Below are 13,895 nucleotides of genomic sequence, written 5' to 3' on the forward strand. Positions count from 1 at the left end.
GTTAAAGAATGAGGATCCACAGAAGCTGATTCTATCCAACAAGTACAATGTATTTTCTACCTGTGAGGATAAGATTTAAAAAACTGTCAGAAAGATGGCCAGAATGCAGGCCATGGTACCTTGGAGTAGGAAGCTGTTCCAAAGGTGAGGGTGGGGGAGATAGGGAGGATAAGGTAGGGAATGCAGTGGTTGTAAGGATTTCAATAATTAGAGTGGGGCAGGCTGTGCCGGGAGCAGATAGCACCCTTTTTAGGCATGATCAAGTATCTCGTTTGGTACATTGCTTGCCTGATGCCAGGTGAAGAAGGTTTGAAAGTATATTGGAGAGGGAAGGGGAAGATCCAGTCATTGTGATCCATGTTGGAACCAACAACCTGGGGGCGGGGGGGAAGCGATCGGAGAATACTAGGAATTGGGAGGTAAATTAAAGAACAATATCTCAAGGGTTATCATCTCTGGATTATTACCCAAACAATGTACAAATTAGCATAGAGTTTGGGGAGGCAGTGGTGTCGTGGTAATGTCACTGGACAATAATCTAGAGTCCAAGGTAATGGTATGGGACACGGATTCAAATCCCACCACAGCAGCTGGTGGAATTTAAATTCAATAATAAATCTGGAATATAAAGCTGGTCTCAGTAATTGTGTCCGTGAAACTATCATCGATGGTCGTAAAAACCCATCTGGTTCACTGATGTCCTTTAGGAAGGAAATCTGCTGCCTTTACCTGGCCTGGCTACATGTGATTCTGGACCCACAGCAATGTGGCTGACTCCTCACTGCTCCCTGCAATGGTCTAGCAAGCTACTCAGTTCAAGGACAATTAGAGATGGGCAATAAATGCTGGCCCTGCCAGCGACACCTACATCCTATGAAAGAATAAAGAAAGAAAGCAGAACAGGGAGGTCAACATTTGGCTGGAGATGTGGAAAAGAGAGGTTCCATTTCATGGGACACTGGCACCAGTATTGGGGCAGGAAGGAACTATACTGTTATGGTGATCTAAACCAGGCTGGTACTAGGGCCCCAGTGGAGAGGATAAATAGGGCGGTCACGAGGGCTTTAATAAGTAAACAGTGCGGGGAGGGGTAGGTGGTGCTGTGGTAAGCTCGGGTGAAAAGGTAGTATTAATAATTCAAAAACAAACGAGTCGAATAACAGACCTTGTGCTTCAGGCACTATCGATAAAGGAAAAACAAAAAGATGTAAAGTCACTAAACAATGAAAGAATTAAGAAACATGTGAGTAAAACATTAGAGCGGAAAGACAGGTTAGGGTGTGTGGCCCAAATAAGCATTCTTTATAAAAACTCTCAGAACATTAGGAACAAATGGAATGAATTGCAGGTGCCAATTCAACTTGGATATGACGTGCTAGCCATTACTAGGACATGTCTGCAAGGCAGAAAGGACTGGGAACTAAGTATACCAGGATTTATCTACTGGAAGTATAGGAAGAATGATGGAGGGAGAGAGTAACTTTAATGATGAGAGGCTATAATGGGAAGGTAAGCAGGCAATGTGGATAGCATTAAGAAATGGTAAAGGATCTAAAAATTGTAATGTGGGTTGTGCATAGGCCTCCTGGTTGTAGTTTGTATAATTGCTGAGATTAAAGAAGCATGCAGCAAAGGTAGACTGGTTCTAGTGAGGAATCTTAACTTATTTATACATTGGGATAAGCAGCCGAGCACATCAGTAAGGTGAGTTTCTTGAGAACAAAATTGTGCTAGATACACTCGTGTCTTTTATATAGTACCCTAATTTGGTTGATCATCCATGTAGACTGTAACATTACAGCTTTATTTCAACCGGTGGGCTTGGGAACTTGTTCTTACATTGCCTTTTAAGATTCTAACTAAAAAGTTATACATTTTTTATATGATAAGTTGAGGCTTCTAAGTTGATTTTTTTTGTACATTGCATTCCTTGTTATACTTTCTGTACAAATCGATGCATTGCAGATTTTTCAGGAAAGGGCCAAACAAAATCTATTTTTACAAGATTGATGTTTCCAAGCTCATGAAGCATTAAAAACATTTAGAAAACGTTTGCCCTTCTATATTAAACCTGAAGAGGGAAAACTGGCTAAGCAACCTGGGATTGGCGATTTATGGAAAGCTTTTATTCTTGGGATGCAAGTCTGCATCAGTGTTTATTTTTTAGCTAGTTTGTAGAACTTGGCAGTTGTGGTTTGAGAGTGTTATTTATCTCCCAACTTGTTGCTGTCATCTATAGATATGGCATTAGCTGCCACGTGTATGCTGATGACAGTGAGCTTTATCTCTCTACCACTTTCCTTAAACCATGAGCTGTTATGTGCTGTCTGCTTACATGTTCAACATCCAGTTTTGGGTGAGCCACAATTTCTTGCAGCTAAACTTTGGAAAGATGGAAGCTATCATATTCAACCACCATTGCATTGCCTTTCCACCAACACCCTGGTCACTGTCGCAGGCTATTCACCACCTTGGTGTCCTATTCAAGAGCTATTGGGCAGTTGACCTGTAACCTCTTCATTAAGAAATAGTAAAGGATCTAAGATTTTAATGTGGGCTATGCATAGGACTCCTAGTAGTAGCTTTTAAAGTTGTAGTTTATATAATTGCTGAGATTAAAGAAGCATGGAGCAAAGGCAGACTGGTTTCCCCTTCATCACAAAGATCTGTTTCCACCTTTCCACTAGGTCAATGCTGTTTTGGCTAACAAATTTGCTGTAATATTCAATTCGGCCAAAACACTGCTTGTCACCTATGCTGCAATAAGCTCTCTTTGCCTTTAAAATATTGTCTTTGCTGATTTAAGTTTCGTCTTAATAGTCCCACCTGCTTCTCTTGCAACTACATCCGCAAACTCTCCATTTCTCCATTCCTTCAGCCTCAGCTTGGCAATTTCCTTCATATGCCTGCTGTACCTTGTTGGTCATGAACAGCCTAGAAGAGGTTTCAAGAAAAGATCTTGCAAAATTTGAGGGGATGCTAAGATAGAATCCAGGTCAAAAACAGAATTACCTAGAAAAACTCAGCAGGCCTGGCAGCATCGGCGGAGAAGAAAAGAGTTGACGTTTCGAGTCCTCATGACCCTTCAACAGAACTGAGTAATATTAGGAGAGGGGTGAAATATAAGCAGGTTTAAGGTGGGGGGGAGAGAAGTTGGGGGGAGGGGTTGTTGTAGGGACAAGCAAGCAGTGATAGGAGCAGATAATCAAAAGATGTCACAGACAAAGGAACTAAGAGGTGTTGAAGGTGGTGATATCTAAACGAATGTGCTAATTAAGAATGGATGGCAGGACACTCAAGGTACAGCTCTAGTGGGGGTGGGGTGGAAAGACTAACAGGGCATTAAAGTTATAGATTTAAAAATAATGGAAATAGGTGGGAAAAGAAAAATGTATATAAATTATTGGAAAAAACAAAAGGGAGGGGGAAGGAACGGAAAGGGGGTGGGGATGGAGGAGGGAGTTCAAGATCTAAAGTTGTTGAATTCAATATTCAGTCCAGAAGGCTGTAAAGTGCCTAGCCGGAAGATGAGGTGCTGTTCCTCTAGTTTGCGTTGGGCTTCACTGGAACAATGCAGCAAGCCAAGGACAGACATGTGGGCAAGAGAGCAGGGTGGAGTGTTAAAATGGCAAGTGACAGGGAGGTTTGGGTTTTTCTTGCGGACAGACCGCAGGTGTTCTGCAAAGCGGTCGCCCAGTTTACGTTTGGTCTCTCCAATGTAGAGGAGACCGCATTGGGAGCAACGAATGCAGTAGACTAAGTTAGGGGAAATGCAAGTGAAATGCTGCTTCACTTGAAAGGAGTGTTTGGGCCCTTGGACGGTGAGGAGAGAGGAAGTGAAGGGGCAGGTGTTGCATCTTTTGCGTGGGCATGGTGAGGTGCCATAGGTGGGGGTTGAGGAGTAGGGGGTGATGGAGGAGTGGACCAGGGTGTCCTGGAGGGAATGATCCCTACGGAATGCCGCCGGGGGGGTGAAGGGAAGATGTGTTTGGTGGTGGCATCATGCTGGAGTTGGCGGAAATGGCGGAGGATGATCCTTTGAATGCGGAGGCTGGTGGGGTGATAAGTGAGGTCAAGGGGGACCCTATCATGTTTCTGGGAGGGAGGAGAAGGTGTGAGGGCGGATGCGCGGGAGATGGGCCTGACATGGTTGAGGGCCCTGTCAACGACCGTGGGTGGAAAATCTCGGTTAAGGGAGAAGGAGGGCATGTCAGAGGAACTGTTTTTGAAGGTACCATCATCAGAACAGATGCGACGGAGGCGAAGGAACTGAGAGAATCCAGGTTGTTGTGTTTAAAGCTCAGCATATTTTAGCCCCGCTCCAGCTATTGTAAATGGGGATTAGGCAGGTAGGTCAGGTGTTTCTTACGTGTCGGTGCAGACTCGATGGGCCGAACGGCCTCTTCTGCACTGTGAGATTCTGTGATTCTGTGAATGCATTTAATTACATAGTTCATTTTCATGTACTCTAATTGTCTTTTGCAGGTTTCTACACATTACACTGTGTTGCGGTACTGCGATGCTGTCCTAAGGCCCCAGTATCCAGACTTGTGAAGTGCTACACTCTTATCATCGTCTGCTCATGCATTACTATTGCACTCAATGTTCTAACATTTCGTGGGTCTAATCTGATTTCCAACACAAGAAGTCATGGGTGGAGCTGTGAGTGCTGGTGAAGACAATGATGATTTAATTGACAACTTAAAAGAAGCCCAGTACATTCGTACTGAGAGAGTGGAGCGAGCCTTTAGGGCCATCGATCGTGCAGATTATTATCTGGAGGGATACAGGGAAAATGCTTACAAGGACTTGGCTTGGAAGCACGGAAACATACATCTGTCAGCACCTTGTATCTACTCTGAAGTTATGGAAGCACTGAAACTTCAACCAGGATTGTCTTTCCTGAACCTCGGCAGTGGAACTGGCTATTTGAGTACAATGGTGGGCTTAATTTTAGGTAATTCAATTTTATGTTTTTCAGGTTCCATTTTAAAATTTAAATTCAAAGTTGTCATTGTAGAGTTGCCTAGAAATATTAAGGTGGTAAGCAATAATTTATTATAAAATCTAGTGCTAAAATGTCACTCAGTTTAACCATGTTGGGTTAGTCTTCTCATTTTTTCCAAAGAAAAAGGGTAGTAGGCTTGAAATTCCATGCTGTATTCTGCTCTGCCAGAGCAAAAGTACTCCAGTATGCCTGAAGTCGAAGGAGCTGACCATGTCCCAATCCACACTTGTTTTGGTGTCTGCCCAACTGCAGGTGTGGTGGTAGTCTGATACCCAGAGGGCCTAATACTTTAACTCTGCTATAAAGAGAGAGGGGACAATAAAGCATCAATGGAATTTTTTTTCCACTTTGACATACTTGGGGCCTTCCTTCAGCTCAGCTCAGAAACTTGGGTGATCTGCTGACGTATTGGATGGAATTCCCATGAGGTCCTGGAACACTACCCTCTTCCAACCCTGCAGTTGTGCCCCACAGCTCTCCATTGGAATTCTGGGGATGGTGTATTCTTTTTTTTTAAAAAATTAAAATATTCAAAAAAGACTTTGCTTGAAAGGGGGAGGGGGGAGGGTTTGGTGGAACTTTGAAGTGAATCTGCAGAAACACTTTTTCCACATTATTGACCACATGCTCCTATATGGAAGATGGGAGAGAGATGGTGGAAGCAGGCAGCATTCATTCAGACATAAATTAGATAGCTTTCTTTCAGAAAATGTCATTTTAGAATGCAATTTTGAAACTAGTTGCATGGTAAGTATAGCATTCTTGGGAGGAATTGGTAACTTTGGACCTATGGTTCCCAAAGCTTTCTACCATTGAGAGTTTCCTTGCGTCTGGATGTTGTAGCATAATTAATCAAGATTAATTGCTATGATTAGACATTAACTATTAATATTGTATCGTGAATACTGAGGTGTAGAAGGTGATCTTAAAGGACCTTTTTTGTGTCTCAATTTCTGTGCAAAAGTTGTGCAATAATCTACAGGTGTTCAGTATAGGATCAGTATTATTTCATAAAGCTAATCAGCTAATATGCCTAGTAATTAAACCTGAGCAGAATTTTCTGTGCCTTTCGTGTACAATTAGGGTTTTCTTTTTAACTTGTCTCTATAAAATTCATCAGATTCTTTTATTCTGTCATTGGATGTGGGTATTGCTGGCAAGGCCACGGATATTGTCCATCCCTAGTTGCCCTTGAATGGAGTGGCTTGCTAGGCCATTGTGTAAGGCCAGTTAACAGTCAACCACCATTGCTGGATGTCAGACCCACATTGTAGCTCAGGAGTCACATGTAGGCCAGACCGGTAAGGATGGCAAATTTCCTTCCCTAAAGTACATTAGTGAACCAGATTTTTTTAAACAACAATCAATAGTTTCATGGTCACCATTATTGAAACTAGCTTTAAATTCCAGGTTTGTTTTATTAATTGAATTCAAATTCCACCAGCTGTTGTGGGTTTTGAACCCATGAATCCAGATCATTAGATTGGGCCTCTGGGTTGCTAGTCCAGTGACCTTACCACTATACCACTGTATCCTCCTGTAATTATTGATCTGTCGTATCCATCTCGAAGTAACTGCAAGTCTTTCCTAAGATATTTAATCTCGGCAGGGGCAAGAACGTTGACAACTGTATAAAGATAATATTGAAATAAAAGCAGAAAGTGCTAGAACTACTCAACAGGTCAGGCAGCGTCTGTTGCTTTTGTGAGAATAGCATTGTCTTGATTAAAAAATAATGTAAAGTTTCATTTCAGTCATCTGAGCTTCTGACTGTTGAATATATTTTAATGGGAATTAATTGCGTTTTCATAGCTTGTACAATTGTGAGCCCACTGTTCTACATTTTATTCCACTTAATGACATAATATTTTTGAAAAATTTACTTCTTATCTCAAGTGTAAAGTTAATTACATGTTGAAATGGGTAGTTGGGAAATGTGTGAAGATAGTAGCATATAAGTAATAACTAGTAATTAACAGGACCAGTAATGCTACAATGTCTAAGGTTCTATATCGTCATGATATTTAAAGTGCCACAAAATGGTGCATCTGAAATCTAAATTGCTTTCATCCCTTGCTTAAAATCTACAATTGGTTCTGTACCTGCCAACAATTTTGAAGTTTAATCCTGTTTTAAGAGGCTTTCAAAATGGAAGACAATCACTAAGACTGCCTTTTTTCACCTCCGTCACATGGCTCAACTTCATCCTGTCTCAGCTTGTTGCTGCTGAAACCCTCTTCCATGCCTTCATTTCCTCTAGACTCCACAATTCCAGCCCCCTCTTGGCTGGTCTCCCACATTCTATCCTCCGTAAACTTGAGGTCATCCAAAACTCTGCTGCCTGTGTCTTAACTTGCAGCAAGCCCTTTTGTGCTCACTGACCTACATTGGCTCCTGGTCAAGCAATATGTTGATTTTAAAATTCACATCCTTGTTTATGAATCCCTCCCATAGCCTTGCCCCATCCTCTCTGTGTAAACACCTCCAACCTCACAACCCTTCAAGATACCTGTACTCCTCTAATTTTGTGCATTTCAAATTATAATTGTTCCATCATTGGTGGCGGTGCCTTTATTGGCCTAGATCCAAGCTCTGGAATTGCCTTCCTACACCTCCCAGCTTCAAAAGAGGGAAACTATTTGATAGCTTAGTGTATTGAAGCTTGTTTTGTATTGAAGTTTACAATAAATAAGCACAGATAATCTGTTAACAAACAAACCAATGTTCCAAAGGAGTTTTTGCCCCTCATGGGTTGGACCTATTCTGTTAGCTTGAAGCATCAGCACTTGGGAACTGCTCAATCTTCAGTCACTTGCTCATTCATTGGATAAATTCTGTTTTGCCACTTACTTTGATATTGAAATTTGTATTATGAATAGGCTAGATACAAAAAATAGACATCTGTGTAAGATGTATTTCTTCAAAGATTGCAGTCTGTAGCTGAAAACAAATATTGCATGATTGATTACACATGGAGGTGGCATAAATTTCTTCAGAATCAGCTTATGTAACAAAAGCCCTGTGTTATTTTAAAATAAGATTGTCTGAAATAATTGTGTTCATTCTTTGTGCAATTTTTTCATTTGTAAGTTTTTTTCTTGTGACCTCTGCAGTAAGCTTCTTTTAAATAAATTATTTATACATCACAAAGATGTGGATGTAACATCCCTATATTTGCTGATGGCTTTAAAACCTGAGAGGTTGGGTTATGCCATGAATTTGGCACTTGCAATAAATTTTTGTGTTGTAAGGTTACCAATGGTTGATTGTAAGGTTAATCAAGCCTTCTGTTGATTTGAAGACTTCTGAGTTTGGTGAATGTTGTAATTTGTACTAAAGATTGTTGGATGCTGTAATTTTCAAAACAAAAGTCATATTTAATTCCTTTCTTGTGATTTGTTTCTGGTGCTATGCAGAAAGAAATTGGGTATTTAGGGCTACTGACAGGCTTGACCCCCTGCTAATTCGTGTTGCTACTTTCTTGCTTTCCCCACCTCCCCCCTAGCAAACAAGTGATTTGTTCCAAGTCCCAGGAGTTCTCTATTTTCTTCAGTAGTGTCCACTGATAGCTTTAGCTGATCAGAGCTGCATGGATGTAAATGGAACCATGTCTGTAGTGGTGGTTCTGTGACTTTGTTTTTAAGTGATTTTTCCTTGGGTCTTCCATCTTTATTAATATTGAGGGGAACAGCAGGATCAATTAAGGAATTGTTTTCAAATCCCTCCGTGACCTTGCCCTATTCTCTATTTACAGATATGATTCTTCCAATCCCAGAATCCTCTTGAGATATCTGCACTCCTAATTTTGTGCAGTCCAAAATAAAGATGCCTAATATGTCACATGGAACCACCATGAGAGTTACCTCAGACCTATAATCCACCTCTATTAGATCTCCTGTAGAAAAATGGCAGTAAAAGTTAATGTAATACTATATGTTCTATTCCGTACGTAGCTTTTAAGCAGCTTTGAGTGATATTTATGACAGTCGTCAATTGGCCACTCTGCCTTTTTTTCTCCAAAATCAGCACAGATTTTGCAATTTGACTATGAACCGGGTGCTTCGAGAGAGTAATATGGTCTTTCAGACTGACTAATTTTCCCATGTCCATGGGGCTCACTTTGCCAGACAAGCAGCCAGCATTTGTTGCCAGGAACATATGAGTGCATGCCACTTGGGAAGATGCAATAAAAATGCTCCCACGTTCCATGAATGAATTTTAAAAAAGCCCCAGTTGGCTCCTTTTGCTACTCCCTGTACCAGTGGCTCCTTATGCCACTATAAAGCCTAAGAATGTCCAAGCAGCTAATGTTCAGTGTGGTTCATGATATCACCCAGATTGTGGCGATGTAGATTGTCAGTATCCCGAAGGTACACTTCAGGATGTTTGATTAAATTGGTGGGAGCTCTCTAGTACATGCAGTAATGATCTTCCACATCACAGTTGTCTGCTGTACACTCTACAGTGTCATTTGTAATTTCATAGAATTTGTGCATGGAGGCAAAAGCAGTTATGTTCAACATGTTTGACAACATGGGACTGTGGTCAAACAGCTCCCTAATGCTGGATGGATGCAGCAGCAACTCAATGGGGGCAACATTGTCAGAAAACGATCCAGGACATTCAGGACAAAAGTTTCAACACGACCATGTGTTCTTGAGCAGCTCTAGCAGGAGCACCATACTGAAAGCATTCTGTGTTTACTTCATTTAATCAATCAGAACAAATGTGATCAAATGAAGTTGTACTGTAGTACAACAAATATAGTTCAATTATTTCCTGTTCAACCATGCATATCCTTGCCTATCTAGTGGCCTTTAATGCCCAACTTTTGGCTTTTCCTTCAGGACTAACTGTTGCAGTAAGTTGAGAAGTGACTGGTTCAAGTGTTGCAGTAGAATCATCTGAGGTGAGGCTCACCTTAAAGCAGCTAAAACCCAAAAGGACCAACTGTTAACCGCAGTTCATCAGGCCAACCTGATGCTCACTGATTTCTATTTGCAGCAGTTTTTGAGGGGCTGGCAAGAGAGTACACTTGCAGCATTATTTTGCATCCTTACACCTGCCAGCCTACTAAGGCTGAAGATACTGATCTCAGCTATGTTCAAGTTTACGTAGGAACACATAGAGGGAGGTCATTCAGCCCCTGGAGCCTGTTTGGCTATTCAGTCAGCTCATGGCTGACCTGTACCTCCCAATTCAATTTACCTGTCATACTGTTATTGATTCCTTTTGGAGGAAGAGTTGGCATACTTCTGTTCCAGAATTGGTCACAGTTCCTCAAGATCCTGGACTCTCTTTCTACTATACTTGCCATAATTTTCCTGCCTAATCTGACATTCCTGAACTGGCCAGAATGTGATCTCCTTATTGTTCTATCTTTTGGAACTCCCTCTATGGCACCTGACTGCTAATATTTGCTACACTTGTTCAAGCACAAACCACGATCGCAATGATTTGGTGTTCCCCTCATGAGAGATTCTGCGTCTGCTTTGTTATCCATCTTAACTAATCCATCTAGATGGCAATAAAAGCATTCAAGGCATTTTTTTTTACTTTCATGGGGTGCGGGCTTGCAGGCAAGGCCAGCCCACCCCTAACTGAGGGCGGTTGAGGGTCATCCACATTGATGAGAGTCTGGAGTCACATGTAAGCCAGACCAGGCAAGGACAGCAGATTTTTTTCCCCAAAGGATAATGGTGAACCAGATTGATTTTTTTACAACAATCGAAGATAGCTGTCGTTGTCACCATTACTGAGATTAGCTTTCAAATCCAGGTTTATTAACTGACTTCAAATTCCACTATCTGCTGCGATCAGATTTGAACCCATGTCCCCAGAGCATGAGTCTAGGCCTCTGGGTTACTAGTTCAATGACGTTACCACTATGCCACTGTCCCACTAAATTACAGTTACTACTTACTCTGTTTGCCTTAGGCACTTACCCTTGAAGTTCTGATCCTGATTGTGTCCTACATTTTTTCTTGTTGGCCATTTTTGATTTGGTAAGTATGGAGGGCAATTGTTCTTGTGCATACTTTCTCCTATGTGAAGAGGGTGTGTTTAGAAATTTGGTTACCTTGGAAATCCAGGATATTAAGCCCTTCCTTACAAGGCATCAGTGGGAGTCTTACCAGCAGAGAACTCTGACTTAGGTAGTTGATCCTGAAGTGACTTGATTACCTTTATTGAAAAAAAATGCAGCTGCAACCTCTCCTAGGATTTTGAAATTGTTTACAATGAGTGTAATTTTGGCCTGGGAGAGGACGACGAAGAAGACCTTTGACAGAACCTGTGGACCTCTCTGCCTTCCAGAGCGGATTAAACTGGGTGCCTCTGATGTAGGCTTGCAAGCGCAGGTGGCTTGCGCAGGCTGTAAAAATGACCTCATCCCCACAATTTGGAATGGAGTCCATGGATGCAGAGGGCAAGAGTTTCACTCCATTACACTTGTCCCAACTGTGTAGGAATCCTAAATTTTCAATCCTTCATCTCCAAAAATTGATCAAATCTCCAGATTTGATAGAGGTGTACAAAATCTAGAGGGGTCTGGACAGAATAGATGGGGGAAAATTGTCCCATTGGTAGAAGGATCGAGAACAAGAAGGCACAGCTTTAAGTTAATTGAGAAAAGAAGCAATGGAGGCATGGAGAAACTTCGCTTGGTGAGTGCATTGTCTGAGTGTGTGTTGGAGACATGTTCAATAGATGCATTTTGGAGGGAATTGGATTGTTACCTGAAAAAGAAGAATGTGTAGGGCTACAATGAGAAGGCATGGAGTGGTACTAGATAAATTGTTCCATTGGAGAGCCAGCACAGAAACGATGGACCAATGGCTGCCTCCTGTCCTGTAACCATTCTGTTATCCTCTGAAATACTCGAGCATTAAAGTAGGTTTAATTCACCAATACTTCAGTGCCACACTCTGTTCTTTCAGCTTCTGCCTTCACTGACCTTTACCTTGTATAATCAAGTCCTCAATCCTGTCAACACAAACAGCCAAAGTAAATACAGGTATGATTTCTAAAACTGCCAGTCTTTAAAAAGAAATTGCTCCCAGTCACCAGTATTGCATAGAATTACATAGGAAGTACAGCACAGAAGACTGGATCACACCAGTGATTAGACTCACACAAACCTCCTACCACCTGTCATCATCAAGCTTTATCAGCATAACTACCTGTTTCTTTTTCCCTCGTATGTTTATACATCTTTCCCATAATTGCATCAATGCTATTTACCTCAACTACCCTTTGTGCAAACCTCTTTCTGCCTACTCTACTGAATCCTTTCACAATCTTAAAGATACATTAGGTCACCCCTCAGCCTTTCAGAGAAAAAAACCCAGCCTATTCAGCCTTTCCTGATAATTATCTCTTGGTTCTGTTCAATAGTTACGAATAGGTATAATCTCTCAGTACTTTCGCATCTAATTAAAGGCTGCCAATAAAACTAGGCCAGCCAGTTATTGCAAACAAACACCGTTAACTATCAAAAATTAGTCTTGACCCACTCTCTACAATTTGGGTGAAACTTCCTGTGTTTACTCAACGTATTTTTTTTGCTAATTGATTAAATCCCATTTTTATGTGATGTTTGGCTTGCCTGATTGTTCAATAGCTTGTTGTGGGTGTCCCATGTTTGCTGAGAGCTGGAAAGTGATATTTAAGTGGCCCTCCTGTAAACTTCTCTTCCGTGTGGAAGGCAGGTGAAAGGAATGTTAATGCAGGAGAGCACAATACATATAGTATGATACTTATTTAACCATATATCATCAATACAAAGCAGCTATTTGATACAAGGATCACTTTCTCTATGGTAAAAAGAGGATACTTGTTAATCCATATTGCTGCTCTGCTGTTCTTGAATGACTTGGTGGCTGGTTACTGTGGCCCATCCAGTCCTTAATGTGTGTGGAATTTCATAAGTATTAGAGCTGCTGGTACTACTGGTATTTTGCTGAGAGGTGAGCATATTTCAGTAGTAGCACTTGCTTCTGTTAGGAATTCCATTATGGTTCTGACTGAAATATGAGGAGCGGCTGTAGTGAATGGGTTGGCAGACATGATCAGTTCTTTTGTGAATCTTCAGGCTAGCACTGCTGGAGATATTTTGGGTTCTTGGATGGCGGGATTAACAATACAGAAAGCAAAAAGACTGGCTGTTAGCTTTGTGCGGTGACTGAAACGAGGTTGAGGTGCTCTCTTGGGCATGGAGGCCTTGTGTCCGACCAGGTAGATGTCTCTTCTGTTTCTTGTGTTTTTTGTTTAAATCACCTTGCCACATGGCTTAAGCACAAATTGACATTGGGTCCCAGAATTGAGGTGTCGGCTTCAACATTGCAAAGATGCATAGCTCCCCAACTGCTTAAAATCAGGCTATCGAGGCTTCTTCCCCTATGGAAAGTTAGAAAATAATGCATGCGATTTCTGGAGATAACTATCAGACCTGTGGGGAGGATGTGGCCAGTATGCATTTTATTTTTGTTATTGTACGATCAGAAGCTACTTTGGTTTGCCCATCAAGCCTTTCAAATGCTTCAAGTTTACAGGCTAAAGTTGCATGCAGAGAATTGATTTCTATTGCAACTGAGTGTATGGCTTGGAGTTAGCTGTTGCCTATCCTTACATGACAATCAGAACTTCACTCTTACTGTTTTTCATTTGCTGCAAGACACTTGCCATAAACTTGCTTTGTTATTGGCAATGAAGACATTGAGACTGACAAGTATGAACTCATGTTTTCAGAAATAATGGCCCATAACCTTTGAGCTGCGCAGCGTTGTACCCAGTGGGTAACCCAAAGATGTGCTGGGGAACCCCCCCAACCCTGGAAATCCCCATGTAAGGATTGCATGGTGATTGCCCAGGAATCACAGAATCACTG

General features: G+C 41.6%; 1 protein-coding gene across 5 annotated transcripts in view; it reads left to right on the plus strand.

The window, feature by feature from the left end:
• Window positions 1-13,895, plus strand: part of pcmtd1 (protein-L-isoaspartate (D-aspartate) O-methyltransferase domain containing 1) — an 84,222-nt gene that overhangs the window by 21,719 nt on the left and 48,608 nt on the right. For all 5 annotated transcript variants that reach the window (XM_078540532.1, XM_078540530.1, XM_078540533.1 and 2 more), the window contains one exon: window positions 4,486-4,957. In XM_078540532.1, the coding sequence (XP_078396658.1) occupies window positions 4,651-4,957 (307 nt within the window). In that variant the 5' untranslated portion in view covers window positions 4,486-4,650. The remainder of the gene's footprint in view (window positions 1-4,485; window positions 4,958-13,895) is intronic.

This window comes from Cetorhinus maximus, chromosome 4 (assembly GCF_964194155.1).
Source record: "Cetorhinus maximus chromosome 4, sCetMax3.hap1.1, whole genome shotgun sequence".
Lineage (NCBI taxonomy): Eukaryota > Metazoa > Chordata > Chondrichthyes > Lamniformes > Cetorhinidae > Cetorhinus > Cetorhinus maximus.